This window comes from Juglans regia, chromosome 7, assembly GCF_001411555.2.
Source record: "Juglans regia cultivar Chandler chromosome 7, Walnut 2.0, whole genome shotgun sequence".
NCBI classification, from domain to species: Eukaryota; Viridiplantae; Streptophyta; class Magnoliopsida; order Fagales; family Juglandaceae; genus Juglans; species Juglans regia.
In genome coordinates this window covers 27,496,686-27,518,107 of record NC_049907.1, presented here as the reverse complement: position 1 = coordinate 27,518,107, position 21,422 = coordinate 27,496,686, and the positions used below count along the sequence as shown (strand labels likewise).

At 40.3% G+C, this 21,422-nt stretch overlaps 1 protein-coding gene across 6 annotated transcripts in view; it reads left to right on the top strand.

The window, feature by feature from the left end:
* The first annotated feature begins 18,832 nt into the window (after nucleotides 1-18,832).
* LOC109018721 (diacylglycerol lipase-beta-like) overlaps nucleotides 18,833-21,422 on the top strand; it is a 48,385-nt gene continuing 45,795 nt past the window's right edge. For all 6 annotated transcript variants that reach the window (XM_035692466.1, XM_035692464.1, XM_035692462.1 and 3 more), the window contains exons 1-2: nucleotides 18,833-19,311; nucleotides 19,687-19,825. In XM_035692466.1, coding sequence (XP_035548359.1) covers nucleotides 19,027-19,311; nucleotides 19,687-19,825 — 424 coding nt within the window. In that variant the 5' untranslated portion in view covers nucleotides 18,833-19,026. The remainder of the gene's footprint in view (nucleotides 19,312-19,686; nucleotides 19,826-21,422) is intronic.

Genomic DNA, 21,422 nt, shown 5'->3' with positions numbered 1-21,422 from the left:
TGGGGTGTTTATATATATATTTATATATATATATATATGTGTGTGTGTGTATATTTATAAGTAAAGTTTTAACTTGGGCACTTACTAGTTTTAACCTAATATATATTAGGAAAGTTCATGGTTTGAGTGTCGGCTGAGATGTATTTTTGTGTTGAGTTTATATTTAAATAGAATTTTGTTTTAAGTTTCAATAAATATTGTATTGTTTTTTAATAATATTGTTAGTTAAAGTAAGTAAATCTATTTTTCTTAAGAGGTGAATTTTTCATGAATTATTTTAGGAAAAGTTTATTAACCAGTGTATTCTTTTTAGTTATAAAATATTATTGGTATTTTAGATATTTTAAATATTAATTTTTGTTGAGTTCTATAATTATCATAATGCTTATTCGATAAATTTTCTTCTCCAGTATGAATTCGATTAAGTGGATATTGATGGTCTTAGAAAATGTTGGTATTTTAGGTATTATGAGAATTTTAGGTTTTGAGGTTCTTAAAATAGGTTCTTTTAGCATTTTTAAGTTTTAATATTGAAATACGTGGTTGGTTGGAAATTTATGGAAGTTACGTGATTATTTTATAGGTGACGATTTATATTTGTTCGGCATTTTTGAGAAAAATTCTGAAAAGCTAAGAAGTTCGGGTAAGCGGGGTTCATATGCTAGACTTTGCATTAAAATAAAATGAACCGAGGTCTTTTTTGAAAAATGTGCATGTTGTGTTATGAAAAGAAATCTGAAAACAACCTCAGATAATTGTTCTGCATTACTCATGAGATTTTGTTTAAGAATAAAGTATTTTCTGTTATGACTGGTGTTGACATGAGCTTATTTCTGACATTCTATTTCTGAACTTTGAAAAAGAGAGCGAATATGAAATTTTGTGCATAAAGTATGTTTTGTGATCTGATTCTGTTCTGTTCTGTACTCTGTTACGATGTGGCATCTGAAAAACCTTTGGCATGACTTTCTGACTCTGATATGGTGATTCTGATTCTGTTTTGCTCTGATATGTGGCCCTGTCACGGGATATAATAGTGACATCTGGCCCTGTCACGGGATATAATAGTGACCTCTGGCCTTGTCACGAGAGATAATAGTGACCTCTGGCCCTGTCACGGGAGATAATAGTGACCTCTGGCCCGCCACGGGATATAATAGTGGTTTTTTTGTTCTGAGTGCAATCGCTTTGGTAACATGGTGATTTATGTTCTGCTTGGCTTTCCGCAGGATGCACAACCCTACCACGGGGGTTAAACATAGTCTATGTTTTGATATGATGCTCTGACATGATATGATAAGCCGAAGATGTTCAATCATGTTGTGCCAAATGAGTCTTTGAATAAGAAAAGTTGGTTCTGAATATGAAATATTTGAGAAGTCGCTCTGATTTTCTGATAATTTGTATTTTTTTGAGATTTGCATATTGATACTGAAATGTTTTGTTTCTGCATTCTGAACTCTGTGAAAATGATCATGTTTACACACTAGTATATGTCATTTGCTTACTGAGTTGATGATAACTCACCCCTTATCTCCAATTATTTTTCAGATGATTTTTGAATAGTCCAGCTAAGGATCAGGATTTTGGAGCATCGATGAGATGATTATTTAAGCATAGTGGATTACTCATAGAAGATTTCTGAGAAGTTGAGGATTTTATTAAGAGATTTTGTAGTTTTCTGACGACGTTATATTTTGGAGTCTATAAATATATTGATGAATTGTGAGTTTTAAGTTATAGGGAGTAACTCTTCAATCCCTGTGGGATCGGGGCGTTACATCTCCCCCCGTCCAAGCTCTCTTTCTCGGCCGGCTGACTTATGATCACAACCTCTTTTCCTTTCTCCACAGTACTGACCCCCACCTTCCTAGTCTCAACCTTATCCTCATAAACCTTATTTCGTTCCTCATGCGATGGCTCAACCACCGGTTTCTTCCGTCCCACTTCCTTCCAGACTTTGGCCTCATCTTTATTTTCACCCCCTTTCCCATGCTTGCTCACATTATTACTATTTTTAGCACGCTGCCCACTTCTGCATACCACCTCGGTATGGCCTTGTCTAAAGCACTTGTTACAGTAGAAACCTGGCTTCTCATATATCATTGCCTGCCATATCTGATTCGAATTCCCAACCATCACAGGAAAGCCTGCAAACGGATTGTCCTTGAGATCAGTTTCAACGCACAACCGCACCCATGTGGCACGTGTTCTGTAAATAGTCGCATTGTCTGTGCCTAAAATGTTTCCAAACCTTGCTGCAAAACTTTTAAGGCAATGCAGTCGATACAGGTGCAGTGGAAGACCTGGCAAAAAAATCCATTGGGGTGCAATGGAGGGTTCCTTTTTAACATCAAACCCCACCGTCCAACTAAAGAGCCTGAATCGGACTCCTGCAACCACATGACCTTCACGTGCCCATGCATGGAGATAATCTTTCTCATTCGCTAAGTGCAAGAGGAGATGAAAATTATCCATAAAACTGATCATTGGCACCTCACTAAACCCCCATGATTTAATAATATGTTTATGCAAAACATCGATGGATGGTCTAGTGTTCAGGAATTTTAGGACCAAAGCAAATTTTAAGGGTACGTTTGGGTAGTGAGAAGTGTTGAGAAGTGTTGAGAATGTTTGTCAATAGTAGTGAAAAAGTAATGAAAAAGTAATAATAAAATATTGAATAGTAGTAAAAAGTAGGTAAAAAGTAATGAATAGTAGAAAAGTAGGTAAAAAGTAATAATAAAGTAAAGAATAGTAGTGAGAGTACCTCAAGTACTCTCACTTGCCAAACACACCCTAAGTCTTCTGCTACCCTCACCATCTCAATATCCGAAAAAACAAATCCTAGTTCACAATTAATCACCTCATGACGTCGAATTAGGAGTTTAAATTTCGGAGAAGGAACAGGTCGTTGTAGTGCCTCCACGAACGTTCTACGATCGGACGCCTCAGGATTATTCCCAGCCGAACACTCCAACCCGGCTAGAGGGGGCCCTGCCGGATTATTCTCCTCCAGCCCGCCGGTACCAAATGCGACCGGAGGGCCGCTCATTACCACCCACGAAGGATATGTGCCGCACTAAGGAACCCTAGTAGAGCATGCATACACTACGTAAGGAAACTTTATATATATGTGTATGCTTATACTTATAACATATTATATATGTAAGTATGTAATTTAATATATAAGGATAAATAATAACGTATTAATAATTTATTTTTATTCATATTTAAGAGTGAGTTTATATTAATAAACCGTTTGTGAACCAAACCAAACCAGTTTAGTTTGATCAGTTTCTTGGTTTTTTCTTACACTCCTACTTGCAACCAACGTTGATCGATGTGGTACCGCCGGAATTGGTTTGAACCACCATAAAAATTGGGTGAGTTCCTCCATTCCCTTCATCTCTCTCTCTCTATGGTGGCAACTCTGCCCTGTAACTCATGGTGGCAACTCTATGGTGACAAATAAGTACATAGTCCCAACTTCTAAGGTAGCACAAAAAACTATAATTTCAAATGGCGTAGCACTAATTATAGTGACAACTTGGAAAACAAACTACAAAAATGGTAGAAGAAAAGTCCCCCGACATTTATTCACTTCAGTCCTATTTCAGATGCACATATGACATAACTATGCTTAAACAACATTCTCATTGCAAGGACTCACACACACAAAGCCCAAATAAGTTAATTACATAAGTGTAGTCTATGTAGATAAGTTGATTTTAATTTGAAGAGTGAATAAAATCAGATAAATACTTCACTAGCCCAAAACTTTCAACTTACCATAAATATGCCTTTTGTGCTTGAATCAACGTTTGAATAAAAGTTACTCTATGATCATATGTACAGAAAAATATATTTAAATGAGATTCGCATGGTATTAAGTACTTACCAAACCAAAGCATAGATATGAGGATGAAAGGAATACTAAAAAAGGACAAGACTCTATATTAGGATGCTTAATTATTATCACTTTTTTCTCGAGCTTAAGGTGCAAATTTACTACTTCAGATAGGAAAAAACATGGAAGTCTACGTGGATGATCTGTTGGTCAAAAGCAGGACACCTGCTTAGAACAACATTTGAACAACTTAAGAGAGGCTTTCGTGATAATGCGGCAGTACCAAATGAAGCTGAACCCGGCAAAGTGAGCCTTCGGTGTTGGGTCAGGAAAATTACTGAGGTTCATGGTGTCCGAACAAGGTATTGAAGTCAATCTTGAGAAGGTGGATGCCATCCTCAGCATGACCCACCTCGAAACATAAACAAAGTGCAGAGGTTGGCTGGGCGAGTAGTTGCCCTCAACAAGTTCATCTCAAGATCAACCAACAAATGTCTACTGTTTTCAAAAGTCTTACGGAAAGCGAAGACATGGGATGACGAGTGCGACCAGGCATTCGAAGCCCTTAAGAAGTACTTCACGAGCCTGACTCCTTAGCCAACCTCGATGCGAGGAAACATTGACTTTGTACTTGGCCATATCCCCCCTGGCGGCTTCTTTAGCACTAGTGTGCAAGGAAGAGGGGGTCCAAAAGCCAGGCATATCAAGGAGCTAAAGCCCGATACCCCCGCATAGAGCAGTTTGCTTTTGCATTAGTAATAATCATGCGAAAGTTGTGCCCATACTTCCAGGCTCACTCGGTATGAGTCCTCACAGAGACTCCTTTAAAGAAGGTATTACAACGACCGGATGCTTCAGGACACCTCATGAATTGGGCAGTGGAGTTGAGCGAGTTCGATATTGATTACGTGCCTCAAAACACCATAAAGGGACAAGTGTTAATAGATTTTATCGCCAAGTTCACCGGGTTTGTAGCGGTGGATGATGGTGCACATCCCGTAAAGCCCTAACAAGTATTCGTTGACGTCTCGTCTTGCAGGGCTATAAGGGGTGTAGGGGTGCACATCGTGGCACCCGAAGGAGAAGAACACAATTATGCTGTTAAATTGGCATTCAAAACAACAAATAATGAAGTAAAGTATGAAGCATTGCTCTCGGGACTGCAGGCGGCTAGAGCTTTAAGAGCTGTCAAAATCGAAGTTTGGGCTAATTCTCAAGTGGTGGTAATCAAGTAGGGGGGAATTTGCTATGAAGAGTGAAAAGTTAAGAAGATATCTGGCATTGGTAGAGGCTGAGTGTACTCATTTCACATACTTCCAAGTTCAACAAGTACCAAGAGCGAAAAAGTCAGAAAGTAGACAAGCTTGCATGTGCAGCATCTGGGAAAGAGAACTCTCCCTTGCTGGAGAATACGGTGATTAGAACTGTGAAAGTACCTGCGATCGGACTCGAGGTAATGGAAATACAACCCGGGACCCCAAGTTGGGTAGGGGATATAGTCGGGTATTTGGAAACTTGCGAAGTACCTGAAGATAGCAGGAGGCAAGAAAAATCAAGAATAGAGCGGCACGTTACATCATGATCGATGAAGTCCTCTACCGACGGGGTTACTCGGCGCCTCTCTTAAGGTGCATCTCCTTGGAGGAGGCGCAGTACACATTGGCATAAATACACAAAGAAATATGCGGGAACCATTTAGGAGGATAGGCGCTAGCCAAAAAGGTGATGAGAGCAGGTTATTACTGACCTCGAGCCCTCCGAGATGCCAAAGATTACACAGGGAAGTGTTGGAAGTGCCAGGAATATGCCCAAATTCCCCATTGCCCGCCAGAGAAGTGGACATCGATCACATCACTCTGGCCGTTTGCCCAGTGGGAGTTGATTTGGTTGGCCCACTTCCCACAGGCAAAGGAGGAGTCAAGTTCGTAGTGGTGGTCATGGATTACTTCACCAAGTGGGTCGAGGCCAAAGCCTTAGCCACTATCATTGTGAGCAATATCACGCGATTCTTATGGAGGTCAGTGGTTTGCAGGTTTGGCATCTTGCACACTATCATCTGAGACAACGGAAGGCAGTTCAATTTCGACCATTATCGAAATTGGTGCCGAGAATTGGGAGTCGAGTTTTTATACTCATCCCCAGGATATCCTCAGTCCAATGGATAAGTCGAGGCAACTAACAAGATGCTAATGGGAAGACTCAACAAGCAACTTGACGATAGAAAGAGGGCATGGGCCGAGGAGCTCCCATCCTTGCTATGGGCATACCGGGTCACGGTTAAGACGTCAATCGGGGAAACTCCCTTCACCCTCACATATAGTCACGAGGCAATGCCGCCAGTAGAGATTGGAGTCCCTTCATACAGAGTTCAGCATTTCGAGTAAGAACCCAATAGCGAACGGCTAGCAGAACAGCTAGACCTGTTGCAAGAAATCCAACTGGAAGCTGAGAGAAGGCCGCAACCAACAAAAGAAGGGATGAGAGGTGCTTCAACAAGCTTGTGCAGCCGAGAACATTCAAAGTCAGGGAACTAGTATTCAAGGAAACGAGAACAACAATGCGAGAGGAGTGCAGGTCAGACTTTGGCCACCCGAAAATAGAAGTCTACCTTCCTCGTAAGCGTCAACAGGCGGAAGTGAGTCCAACAATAGACTCCCCAAATAACTTACCTCCTGGCAGGGTGCCATAGGGTTACTTTTATCCCTCCTGTAGAGGAGAGCACGATCAGACCCACGGCTCCTCGAATAAATTACCCCAACCTCCATTGTGATGAAGAGTGAGATCAGCGCCAGCCTGACCCAAGTTTACCATTTCATGTGGTATCAATGGGCGGGTCAAGAACTAATTGCCCGAACAACTTACCTCCACACGAAGGATAATAGGTGAGCAAGCAGCTCAGCCTCCTTGTTCGAGGGAGCAGAACCAGTCTCGAGGCACCCAAATAATTTACCCCGACCCTATCAAGGTGGAGGAGCAGATCAGTCACATAGCTATCCGAATTACCTCCCCGCGGGGCAACAGAGGGAAAGGTAGGCCTTAAAGGTTGCTTTATCCTTTTTGCGACGAAGCGCGAGTTAGTCCTCAGCTACCCGAAGGAAAAAGTTGTTACCTTCCTAGTGGGTGTCAACGAGCAGGAGCAGGTTCAGTAACAAAATTTCCTGAACAATTTACCTCCCTGCAAGACACCATATGGAAATGTAGGCCTAAAAGGTTGCCTTATCCCTCCCACAGTGGAGAGCAGGATCAATTTCTGGGCTACCCGAATAACTTGCCACAACCCCACTACGATGAAGTAAATTACCCTTTCCTACGGTGCCAACAGGTGAGAGAGTGTCCAGTGAAAAACTACCTGAATGACTTACCTCCTTACGGGATATCATAGGGGAAGGTAGGCCTAAAAGGTTGCCTTATCCCTCTCGCAGTGGAGAGTGGGTTCAGCCTTGAGGTTGCCCATATACTTACCCCAACCCCCACCGTGGTGAAGAAGCGGACCAAACACACCGCTGTCCGAATTACCTCCTCGAGGGAGAAAGAGACGATTTGGTTTGAGGCATTCTAACCTTTTCTCAAAGGAAAACAGGCTGGGTCTATGGACCACCTGAATAATGAAGAGAAAGACATAGACATCATCAACGGAATCTACATCAACGGGATCGCCATCAGCAATTTACCTCCCTCTGAGGAGAAAGAGATGAGTGTAATGCCTAAGACTGCTCTATCTCTCTCCCAGAGGACTGCAGGTCAGCCTTCAGCTACCTGAAGAACGAAACCCCCACCAACATAATTTACATTAGCAACTTACCTCTCCGCAAGGTGAAAGGAATTAGTGTAATACCTAAGGTTGCTCTATCTTTCTCGCGAAGGAGTGCGGGTTAACCCTCAGCTATCCGAGGAACGGAATCTCAATCAATAGGATCTCCACCGACAAAATCTCCATCAAAGGAATCTTCATAAATAGAGCCTAACACTCTGATAATGCAGGAAATAGGAGCGAAATGAAAAGACAACTAAAGGAAAAAGGAGGAAAAAGAACAAAGCTAAAGGAAATAGGAGCAAAAAGAATGGAGCTAAAGGAAATAGCTAAAGGAAAAGGCAACTAAAAGAAATAGGAAAGAAAAAGAATGTTCAAGGTTCTCGGTAGGATAAAGCGATGACACGAAGGCTCGACAGGGTAGAACCCCACCTAAAGATCGACAAGCGGATAAAAGCCCAACAGAAAGAGTACAAGCCGAGGAGCCACCAATATGGTGAGGTCGTCAATTGCAACTGGGCGACGGCAGGGTGGATCGTGAAAAATGCCATGTGGTGAACCCTCATAGCCAAGATCCATCCAGGCCGACCAAAAAAAGGAAAATACAACGAGAAGTGTGCGAAAATCGTATAGCAGGGTACAATCAACAAAAAATAATATTATTGATTACTGAGGACTACAAGAAGCAAGTTACATTGTACAGCCGCTTAGAGCTGCCTAGAGCCGCTAGATTACAAAAGACAAGTTACATAGTAAAGCCGTATAGAGTCGCAAGATTACAAAAGGCAAGTACATCATAAAGCATCATAAAGCTGTGGGAATATAAGGAACAAGATTACATCGTGAAGCCCATATCTTCAACAAAACAAGTTTCAACGCCCTGTCGTAGACCTAAACGGTAAAACGACCAGGGCTAACCTAGAAGGACCACACCGTTCTCGAACCAATGTAGAGCGAGAAAAATCGCTTGCCGAATGAAGGTCATTCACCACTGCGACCAAGACCGATTAAATCACTCTTCCATGTAAACCAATGGGCAAAGGTCTCCATCATTACGAAGTGTCAGTAACGCCCGAGGTTACCTCGAAACATCGATAGGGATGTAATGAGACAACTAATTGAATCGCACGGTGATCGCATCATCCGAGAAGCCCCCAAGATCGCATAAGGGGAGAACGGTTGGGGCACAATAAGCAAAAGGGAGAGAACGAGAACAAGGAGTCTGGGACCCTAACAAAAGAAGACTGGCAATAAGATCTGCCCTTAAAATCTACCCTCATAAAGCGGGTTCATTCCCAGTAGAACTATCACCAAGGTCGCTAGGAATCAGACCCTTCCCAAGAATATCACATCGCCGCAGGGACTCTTCATGCGGGGGAAAGTTGCCCACGCTCATAGCTAGGAGGTTAGATCGGGAGTTCTGAATTCATCCGCTCCAAGCCTTCATCATAGCCGAACCTCCATGCAACGTCATAGACCCCGTAGACGTAAGATAGCTCATCCCACAAACATCGGAGGGCCATTTCCAGACCTTCAGTTTGTTCACTTCCAAGGCAGCTTCCGCATCTTTTCTTCACTACCTTTCCTCCCCCATGGTCTTCTTCCTCGCTGCCACTGACTCGTTAAAATCTTGAACCTTGGTTTCGAGCCATTTGATCAAATGACCGTCTGTGTTCTACTACCAGCGAAGTTCCCTAATATCGGCCTACTGCCACTTCAGCTTTGACTGACACTGGTCAAGGGATTGTTGCATTGTATCCCTAGCCTCACAAGCAAGGGAGGCTTCAATGCAAAGCTGGCTGACCTCTCCCTTGGACTTGACCAAATCGGTTAGGGCTTATTCAACCGCCTCCTTCTACTTCCGCTCGAAAGCCACACTGTCCAAAGTCACCTGAACCAGAGAGCAAAGGTCCTGGTTCTCATTCCTCAGTTTTGCTTGGCTGTCCACAATGAAGGTCGCTAGACTTTCCAACCCCTACAACAAAAGGCGAGTAAAAAAAAAAAGAAGAGAGAAAGAAAAAAGAAGGGAGAAAATATGAGGAATTAGCAAGTAAATTTTATCCTTGCAAATAGCCTTCGGATTCTCCCTGCAGCCTTATAAAGACGATCTGCATGGCTACATAACGCAGTCATCTGAAGGTCCGCTTGAACTCCATCAACGACCTCCGTGCCCACTCCATCATCAGGCACATCAGGTGCCACGATTCCCTCACCTGGAACATCGGCCCCCTTCCCCTCTGCGCTACTCGGGAAAATGGTTTTGGTCGCAGAGGTAACTCTCTGGGCTAGCGGCATGGCGTAAGGAGGATTGACAATCGGAATCATCTTTTCAGGCACTCTTGAGGGTGTAAGGATTCGAAGCACTAGGACGAACGGCCCCCCAGAAGGATTGAGAACATTATCAGAGTTGACGAGAGGGGGACAGGTACTACGGGGTCTCTTCCCCTTCCCCTCAATTGGCGAGCTCGAGGAATGACTGCGAACAAGTGGAACAATCGGATTCATGGGAATACCTGCATTAGAGCGCAGATTAGCGGGAGGAACCAATAACGGCGAAGTCTATCAAGTTGCCATCTATGATACAGAGCCTCCGAATAAACATTTCTTAGATGTGCTGTCACCTAGGCTCGAACAATTCCTAGTCTTAACTTCTAATGGGAATTCTGTTCGGGACGGCTGATCAAGTTGCCATCTATGGTACCCCCGTTGGCACAAACATAAAACAAACGCTTAATGGTCTGCCGAGCCAGATACTCCCACTCATCACCCAACAAGAATAAGAACTTGCTGGTGCATCCCTTCACCACCATGTGCCGCTCCTCTATTTGAGGCAGTTCCTGAATCGACTGGAAATTGTAGATGTGCTAGCCCTTTCGTACTAGATTATGAGTAATAAAGAACTCGCGGACCGTAAGGTCAAGAAAATCTACCCTGGCCTCCTCTAGAGCATATCGCCAGATAACACAACACGAGATCAAGATCCTCCATGCAAGAGGTGGGAGTTGAGCGAGCGCCAAATCAAAGAAACTCAGCACTTTGCACACTGGGCGGAAAAATGGCAACCTAAGGCCAAAGGAGAACATGGCAGGATACGCCGCCACCTTAGTACCGTAGCCCTCATCATCCACCGCTCTGTCAATGCGGAAAGGCACTATGAGCTCCACCTTTGATGGGATCCTGTAGGTCGTCCTCAACTCCTTCAATTCCTCGGAGGTAACCACCAATTGCCATGAAAACCCAGCAAAATCATCTGAAAGGGCTCCGCCAAGACCAGCAGCAGCATGAACAACACTGAAGGGCCTCACTTATTCTCGGAAACGCGAAGATTCCTTCAGAGCCATAAAGGACAGGAAGAGATGGTAAGGAACTTCGGAAGAAAAGTAAGAAAAAGAAATTGCAGAATGACGGGATAAAGGCAAAATGAATATAATGGGCTTCCCAACACAAAAGGAAATCCTTATAAAGGCAGGGTCGACAATCACCCTCCCGAGGTGTCATAACTCCGTGTATCTCCATGTGTCCTTCTCAAGTACCAAAGATCCCTCGGTTAGCGCAACCGCTATAAAGAATATCTGTTGATATGATGTACGAAATTAATGGTTGTGAAACATGGAGTCATGACGCAGAAATTGAAGAGGAACTAATGCCATTCAATGATGAAGCAAAACTGACGTCGTATTGCCATGTATGCAAAATGTGAGCGGTCAAGGTGGGCCAGAAATTTGACGAGATAAGGGGTCAAAAGGAAAGAAAGGAATTCTTCCCGAACCTGTCTGAGAAGAATTGACGGGGTAATTGTAAAAGGATTTTCCCCCAGGAAAGGCCACCGGGTTTGAGCCCAAAACCCAGGCCAAAGGCTTCCCTATCTGTGCAGGGAACAGAATGCCTGCCAAGGAGGGGCACCGATCAGTCGACAAGACAGATCAGTCTGATAGTTTGCGGCCACCCTCGAAAATAAGGATCTGCACAAAACTCACGGGAAACACAATTGACCCTCGATTTATCAGCATCAGGGTCATCTACGGCTCGTATAAACCAGATCAGAGGTCAAGGAATCATGCCGCATTAATGACACTGCTATTGAGTCACACACCATATTTATGGAGCCGACGCAAAGTCACGCTGTATTAAAAAAGGTCTGACAGCAGATACAAAAAAGAAGGCATGGACTTTGTGGAGAAAAAAACTATTTGTGTCCTCTCAGACATGGTATCAATAGCAAGTTCCAGGTACCAAAAAAGCTCTCTAATTCATAGACTCTCTTACTTATTTGCTACCCTCTAAGAATATTTACTAACTTTGTCATCGGGGATTACTCGGCCCCTAGGTTGCCATCTTAAAGCTGCAGCCTTTTCTACCTTATGTAGGGCTCGTTTTCGAAAACCTGAATTATCGAAACTTGGCCTGAAGGTATGCAAAACACGATGCTAATGCAAGGATAAAAGATTTAGTTTACCCTTGAGTCAGGAAGAAGCGTCATTTATTTAGATTTAAATCTAGTTGGATAAAAGAAGAAGGTTGTGAGCATGTGGCAATGTAGGAGTGGTATGTAGTGGCCCCCAATTCTAATCCTACGGTGAGGGTCTAGAATTCACTTAAATCTTGCAGTAGGGCTCTTATTGGGTGGAGCAAAAATAAATTTAGAGATAGTGTGAAAGGAATAGGGAGCAAGATTGAAAGAATTAGATTGTTATAAGGTGAAAAAGGTCCTCATAAGGCTGGGAGATTAAAAAGCTTTAGATTGAAGTGGGTGTGTTGCTGGAACAAGAAGATCTTAAGTGGAAATAGAGGGCTGAAAGAAATTGGTACCAATTTGGAGACGTGGAAACAAGATTATTTAATGCTACGTTTGGGTAGTGAAAATACTTGAGAAGTGTTGATAATGTTTGTGAATAGTTATGAGTAGAGATTGAAGTGGGTTTATGGGTCCCATTGAGAGTATTTTGAGTTGTTTGGATGTATGAAGTATGTTGAGTTGTTGACTTTTGGATAGATAATTGAAAAATGTGTGGGTCCCATCAATGATTGATTTTTTTTTAATGATGATTTTATTTATATATAATAGTGATAAATATTATAGTGATTTTCTTTTTTATTTATATATAACAGTGATAAATATTATAGTGATTTTATTTTTTATTTATATATAACAGTGATAAATATTATAGTGATTTTATTTTTTATTTATAATTAATAGTGATAAATATTATAGTGATTTTATTTTTTATTTATATATAATAGTGATAAATATTATAGAATGTTTGTGAATAGTTATGAGTAGAGATTGAAGTGGGTTTGTGGATCCCATTGAGAGTATTTTGAGTTGTTTGGATGTATGAAATATGTTGAGTTGTTGACTTTTGGATAGATAATTGAAAAATGTGTGGGTCCTATCAATGATTGATTTTTTTTAATGATGATTTTACTTATATATAATAGTGATAAATATAATAGTGGAGAGACATTGGTATGAAGATGGTTCATTGTGTTTGGCATGTGAAGTATTTTCATAAGTATGAGAATATTTATAAAGTGTTGAGAAGACTTTACTACCCAAACGTAGAAAAGGTGGAGCAAGTTGACATTGAAGATGCTTTTAAGGAGAAGTATGTAGAAGTTTTTAAATCTACTATACCCATTGAAGACATGAGTGAAGCTTGTTTGCAATCCATGGAAGCTCAAGTAGCAGAGGAGATGAATGAGATCCTTCAAAGTGAGTTTACCAGAGAAGAAGTTGAGGAAGCCTTGTATCAAATAGGTCCTTTAAAATCACCAGGGCCTGATGGTTTATGGGTTTACTTCTTCCAGACTTACTAAAGCATTGTGCGAGAAGAGGTTTGCACTACTACCGTAAACATTTTAAGAGGTGGAGGTATGAAACAATCCTTGAATTTAACTTTTATTGCTTTAATTCCTAGAGCTAAGGATTCGATGGCAATTAGTGAGTATGGGTCTATTAGCCTATGCAATGCATTGTACAAGATCATTGCAAAAGTATATGATAAAGTGGAGAGGTTATATTCAGGGGCAGTAATGAAGAAGTTGGAGTTTGGTGCAAGATGGGCAACCTTAATTATGGAATGTGTCAGAACAATTACCTACTCAGTTCTGGTTAATGGTCAACCTGGTGCTATTATTAAGCCATCTAGGGGTCTAAGACAAGGAGACCCTCTATCCCTTTATCTATTTTGTTTTGTGTGCAGAATGTCTTAGCTCTTTGATCAATCATTCTGAGATTAAAGGTGAGATAATGGGAGTGATAATGGCTAGGGGAGGGATAAATATTACCCATTTTTTGTTTGCAGATGACTGTATTGTGTTTGGGAGGGCCAACTTCGTTCAAGAAAGGAGGATTCATAATATCCTTGAGAAATATGAACATGCATCAGACCAGTGCCTCAATAAACAAAAAAGTTAAATCTTCTTTAGCTCAAATATTAGGGAATCAGAGAAAAACCAGATCTTAAGGGAAGCTGGTGCAAGAGCTAACAACAGCTATGAAAAATATTTGAGGCTACCAACCATGGTGGGTAGATCCAAATATAATTCTGGAGCATCAATGATAGAGTGTGGCAGAAAATCAATAATTTTAAGAATAAGTTTTTGTCTCCTACGAGTAAGGAAGTTGTTTTGAAGACAGTCATACAATCAATTCCTACTTACACATGAGTGTTTTCAAACTACCTAGGAAGCTATGCAAAGAAATCTTAGCTATGATAGCCTGATTTCTGGTAAGGGAACAAGCACAATGATAAAATATTCAATGGAGAAGTTGGTGTAAGTTGGGGGAGCCAAAAGTAAGTGGAGGGATGGGGTTTCGAGATATAGAGAGTTTTAATCATGCCATGCTTGCTAAAAAATGTTGGATAATTTTGACAAATTCGAGTTCCTTGGCTACACAAGTTTTAAAGGAAAAATATTTCAAGTAGATTGCTTTTCTCAAGGCTAAACTAGGTTATGGTTTATCTATGATTTGGAGGAGTTTATGGGGTTCCTTGGATTTGCTTAAAGAAAGACTTGTTCAAAGAGTAAGGAATGGACATGACATTAATATATGGGGTGACAAGTGGGTTCCAAAGCCCTTAACCCTTTGTATCCAATCTTCGGTGAATAATTTAAATAGCTATTCAAAAGTAAAGGAGTTTATTGATGCAACAAGTGACAGATTGAAGGAAAATGTGATAAGAGGGACTTTGGAAAGTGAAGAGACATATTTGGTGTGCAACATACGTATTAGTCAAGTAGGCCTACAAGATAAGTAGATTTTGGGTCACACTAAAACAAGAATCTTCACTGTGGGTAGTGCATACCACTTGAAAATGAGTAGAAGGAAAATGCTAAAAGGTGAATCCTCAAGAACCACCTCTAGCAATGAGGGTTGGAAAGAATTATGGAACATGAATGTCTTAGGTGTGGTTAAAATCCTTGTTTGAAAAGCTATCAATGACAGCCTCCCTACAAAGAAAAATCTGACTTAGAGAAAAATCATAGAGAATCCTTTATATCCTATATGTGAAAGAGAGAAGGAAACCATATGTCATTCATTATGGAGCTGTGTAGCAGCCACTAATGTTTGTACTGATTCTTCAAGTCCTATTCAGAAGTAGTCCAATAGTGAAGGTGATCTTTTGGCAATTTGGGAGGAGTTGGCTATGAATCTACAGCAAAATGAGCTAGAAATCGTTTCATCAATTATGAGAAGAATTTGGCTTAGGAGAGCCTAGAATAATTCTAGTAAGCTCAGGGAAGTACAAGAATGGTACAAGGTTCAAGAAGAGATGTTAGAAGTATGGCAACATGGAAAACACTTGAAGGCAACTTTGTAAAAACAAATCGGGATTCAGCTTTTGTCTCGAAGAACAAGAGGATGGTGGCTAGAATTATCATCAGAGACTTAGATGGTGAAATTCTGGTTTCTCTATGCATGAACAAAATGAAAGTATCCCATCTTGTCATAGCCGAGATTAAGGCTTTGTGGAGGGCCTTGAAACTTTATTCTTAGCTAAATTTTACAAATGTTATTTTTGAAAGTGATGCACAAGTAGTCACAAAGGCCATCAACAAAAAAGGCAACAATTGGTTATGGTATGGGCAATTGATAAATGACGTCAAAGAGATTCTTCAAGGTAGAACAGATTCTTCATACGAGAGTACTTTGATGGAAGTTTATGAAAGGTGAAATCTAAGTACTAAAGCATGATCAGGTTCCACATATTTATAAAGAATGTAATAAAGTGGCTCAACAACTTGTTAAACTTGCCTCTCTTTTAATGATGAGCAAGTTTGGATAGAAGATGATCCAATGGAGATTTTTAGATTTTTTTTTTTTTTACAGAATAAATTTTGTATTGGTTGATTTATGGCAATGGAAATTATGCTCACTATTTTTCCAAAAAAAAAAAAATTATCAAAATTGAAAGTATAAGGAGTACAAATGTTTCAAACATAAACTTAAAGACTAATTTGTTTTGGGGGTAAATTAGGGGGGCTATTATAATATTTAACCATATTTTTTAACGAAAGAAATAATTAATATTGAAATTTTAAATAACAATTCTTCTAGGAACAGTTGGGATGCGTAACGGTTGAGGAATTGCGGGACACATTAGCCGAAATATTTATTAAAAGAAAGAAGACAAAACAATACAAAACAGACGAGAAGAGAAAAAAAGTGGGTCTTCGCGTGAGTTTGGAAGAACTGATGTCCATCCTAAATGACCAAATCAAGACTACAATCTCTGATGAAGAATGAATTAATTAATTAAAACAATTTCAGAGTCTATTATAGAAACCCAGAAGGACAAAAAAAAAAAAAAAATGCAAAACAGCTAGTAACAGCTTGAGGAACTATATATATATATATATATAATTATTTCTCGATTTAATCTTGATCTTTGCTTTTGAAGGAGTCTTAGGTAACATGAATTTGTTGTTCTGATCTGAGAGTGATTTCTTCCTTCTCTTCATCCCGAATGGAGAAAGTTTTCTCATTTTCATCTCCTTTATCGTTTCGAGCTTTGGCTTCCATGGGCGTGATCTGACAAGCTGTGCATACTACTTTTGCAATCAAGGCGTAGTGCATATTGCACTACTCATAGATTTATGCGATCTCTTGGTATTCTTTTCTTCTTCTTGTTCTTCACCCTGGATCTTCCCATCTTCCAACTGCAGTGATATGAACACATCCGAGACACATATTCTCATACACCCAGATGGAGTTTTTTGTATATGAAATTGAGGTAGGTTTCAGTGGGAAAGATCTCAGACTTTAATCAAAGACAAAACTGAGGGAGGGAGGGAAGGAGGCTTCAATGGGAAGAAACGTAAAGAGGGAGGGAGGCTTCGAGGGAGTCTGAAACTAAAACGACCTGTTTTGTTCAAATAGATGAAACGTTGCATTTCTCATTTTCCATGTTAGCTCGCTGCTATTACACTTGCCGACTACATTGAGCATTTTTCTTTAAAGGGGCACTGCTATAGCAACTGCTTGTGCATCCCACTTTCGGTTCCCACTTGACGTGGATTGCCAGTTTTGCTTTTTGTTTTGTTTTTTTTTAACATCATTTCAGAGCTCTCCCCTTCCCTCCCTAACAGATCTCGCCCCAATCCATTTCAGAACTCACTCGCCCCTTGCAAAACCCCCCAAAACTCCTCCCCAAACCCCTCCACGATAGATCCCGTCCGGCACTTGTACCATTCCTGCCTCTCTGAGCAGTTGTTCCTCCACTCTTCCTCACCACCTGAAAAAGAAACACCAAAGAATTCTTAAAGTTGTGCTCTTTTCTACTGAATGCATCATTATCATACATTCATGCAACAATGATCACGAGCTGCTAATGGACTTTGCAGACCTCAATACACTCAAGAAAAATACAATTGTTGTACCCAACAGTGATGCAGAAGGAGAATAGTGCTAATTGCATTAAGGGTCTAGAAGAATGTTAAAGCAAGGCAGTCAATTATTACTACAAACATCCCATTTTTGTTGTTGATATAAAAGTTAATACTTCCAAGTCTAGAGTCCAGAGCCCTAATCGCATCAAAATCGTGCAGAAAATCGACATAAATGATTGGCCATTATCACATTCATAAAGGACATCGCCTGCGTGAAAGTCCTCAGCTTTGCTCTTTATGTTGAACCACTTCTTGACTAATGCCCTGGGCCATGAAAGCTTTACCAAGTAATACAGAGTCATCAATCTTATTACCTAGAAAAAGGGAAAAAGCGTATAAATTGAGAGAAGTGGCATTTCTTAAACGTTGATTTTCTTCGAACTCCCATATCTCATTGTCGCACAAACTTCATACGACAATCAAGATTTACAGAAGCTAATTTCATTGTCACACAAACTTCATACAACAATCAAGATTTACATAAGCTAGTTTCAATTTGTTCTCCAATTGTACAAATAAATCTCACAGTGGAAAAATTAACCAAGACCATATAGAAAAATAAAATCTCAGAAAAAAAAAGAAAAAAAAAAGCGAAACGCCTCATAAACCTATATCCCACCCCCCTTCCTTCTCTAGAATGAATTAAAATATAAGAGGAAAAAAACCGATTTAATCCCAAAACAATGGGGAAAAACTAACTAAGTTGCAAGAGCATAATTGAACGAAGCGACAGGCAATACATTTTGTTTACTCAGGTAATGGAGAGAAGGAAACAATTGATGGAAAATAAAAAACCTCAATTTCTTGGCATTTTATCTTCTGGGCTTCCAAAAATTTAGGTAAAACCCAAGAATACTGAGAAGAAGAGTTTTCGTTTCACTTCCTATTTTCATGATTAAGTTTAGAGAAAACAAAAGAAAAGAAACAAAAGAATTTGAAAGGGAAATGAAGAAAGGGAGAGTGGGATGCCACCTGAGATGCCATTTTTTAATCTATTCTGCACGCCACTAAGATGCCATATCAAGTGGGATGCACAAGCAGGATGGACAAGCGGTGGGTTAGCAATACATTTTTTTAAATAAAAGATGGCTTTACAGCCACCGCTCCCAACTCCCGTTGGGAGCCACCGCTAGTGTTAGGATTGTTTTTTATATGTATTTTTTAATATTTTTTAAAAAATTATAATATTATTAAAAAATACATCCTCAATCTTTAAATTATAAAAAAAAAAAAAAAATTAGTAGCGGGAGCTGGTAGCTCCCAAGCGGGAGATCTATCATTTCCCTTGAATAAATTAAGGTCCGAGTTGAATGGTGTCCATCCTATTCGGAGCATTTAAGAAGTAATATGGGTTGGCAGAAGCCGGAGACCACCACCTCCCTCGTAAGAAACGAAACAAGAGCTCCGCGACCCCCGCCCCCACGGGCCAAGAATCCACTCGCCATCTCATCTCAAGGTGCCAAATCCCCCATTATCAGTACATTACATCCTCCATTTCAATCTCATTAGCATAACAAACCGCAAAAAGGGAATGTGGGTGCCGGCCCTCAAGAACCTGACATGGGCGGCCATAATATTGGGACTTTCCAACACCGTAGTGGTCCTTCTTGGTGGTTTTCTTGTGATTCTTGCTTACCCGTCTTGCGACCACCGATATGTTTTCCCGTTCGTAGCCGTCTCTTTTGCCGCGTGGGTTAGAATTGTGGCAATGGTTCCGAGCGGAATCGCCCAAGAAGCCACAGCCATGACCATTCTCGAGTCTCCCTCCGATAACTCTGCTGGCGTCGCCGACGCCGTCCTTCGCCTCGAGAGACGGGTATGGAGCAGCTATCTTTTTTTTTTTGGTCTCTTTGTGGTTTCTGTTTGGTTTTCGTAAAAAATTGTGATTGATGTCTGTGATGAGCTGGATTGAATGGGATGTTAGGGACTCAGGATTTTGAGATTAATAGCTGCGATTCATTGAACGTTGGTATAAATTGTTTGAAATTGTAGTCTAGCTCGTAGAGAGAAGGGTACAGTACTCATTAAAACCAAAAAACCTACCTTGAAGCTGAAGAGAATAGAAAAGAAGTAGATAATTATTTTTGAATGAAAAACAGAAACAAACCTGAAGTATGTGTTTTTAATCCTCTGCTTATGCCACTATGTCTGTGCTGCAAATGTGAAATAGTTTTTAATTTCCTGATAACAGATGAGGTATAAAAAATGGCTCTGGTGGACCCGGTTTGCAACGGTAATTACAGTGCTGCAATTTGTTGGTGCAACTTATCTTATGTTCCATACGGCTAAATATATATCTCATCCTGGTACATCAAGCAACTGTGTTTTAGGTAAGATGGGCCCTTCTAATTATCTCTGTTTACAGGTAGAAAGATGCCATTTGGTCTGAAAACTACTGCCCTTCTTCTAGTTATATGTATGCCATATGTATGTTTATTTCTTTGTGAAAATAAGCATTTCTGACCAATATATATGTATAATATATGTACACACACGCACACACACCTATCAAGAAAATATATCTTTATGTAGATATACACAACATATACTAACATATGTAATTATTGTGAAGGAGTTTCATGAAATGCATTATCTTGTCCAATACCATGCAGTTATTTCCAGACTATATTCTTGATATTGGAACTGAATAAACAAAACAATACAAAGAGAACTCTCATCAGTTGAAGAGGCCGTACCTGTTTAAAGGGAGAAATTACTTTTTTAAAGAGTGTGTTTTCAGGCTTCCCAACTTATTTTATGTGCATTCTCTATATTCTCACTTCATTGATTGATAGGCATAGAAAAGTCGACATAGTTTCCTTTGGGATGGGGAGGATGTTTAGTCATAGAATCTTTTGTTTAGCATCGGGTGTCCGGGAATAGCATCTCGACTAATCCTGGGGATGCACAAGGATGTTTAGTCATAGAATGAGGACTTAAGGATGAGCCAGCTGTATGGAATTTATCAACTTTCTTAGGTGAGTGGCTGTGGAGGTTTGCTTTTGAGAAGAGTTTTCCTGGTGCAAGTTTGTAAGCGTACAACAGATGTGGGTACCTGGGGAAACCAAATACTAATAGATAGGTTGAGATTGAAGACAATATTTCCCTTAAGGTTGTTCAGTGCATAGATGTTTTCTTTTCTTTCTCTTTTGATGGGATGTGACTTTTGGAGAACTACCTGTGAAGGAGGTATTTCCTGATTTGTTTTATATTTCCTGTGCATAAAAGCTAGCTGTGGCTAACTATGTAGGTTGGGCTGGAGGTTGAATTTTTATGTTTGCTCGGCTTATTCAGGATTTGGTAATTGTGTTAGTGAGTTGATGCCCTTAATCTCTCATATGATATTCTAGTTTCTCATGTTGAAGATGTGATGTGATAGAGTTTAGGATAGACGTTTTTATTTGAGGCTTTGTGGTATTTTTTTTACTAGCAAATTTATTGATATCAGTAGGTGTAACCAAGTACATTGGATGTATACAGCAGATAACAACTAGCTAGAAGAAGCAGTAGATACAAGGAAATCATAAACATTAAGCCCATTAAGATCTAAAGCTATCACCCAGAAAAATAATGTGCTGAAAAAGAGTCTTCTAAGTTCCTCTATTGATTGTTCCCTATCCTTGAAGTTCAGATTGTTTCTTTCTCTCTAGATGCACAACAAAAGCATAGTGGGACCATCTTCCATATTGCTACAATATTTTTTTTTTGATAAGTAAGAAGAAACATATAAAGACATGAAAAAAGGTCAGGCCTGAGTACACAAGGAGCATACAAAAGAACCTAGATACAAGCTAAGAGTTGCGAAAACCAACATAGAAATCATTGAAAGAAGTGCCATTCAGTACAATAGAAGAAGCCCAAAGTAATAAGGTATGATAGAAAAAGTCCCTAAACCCTTCCGGTGTACTCTCCTTCTCCTCAAAACAA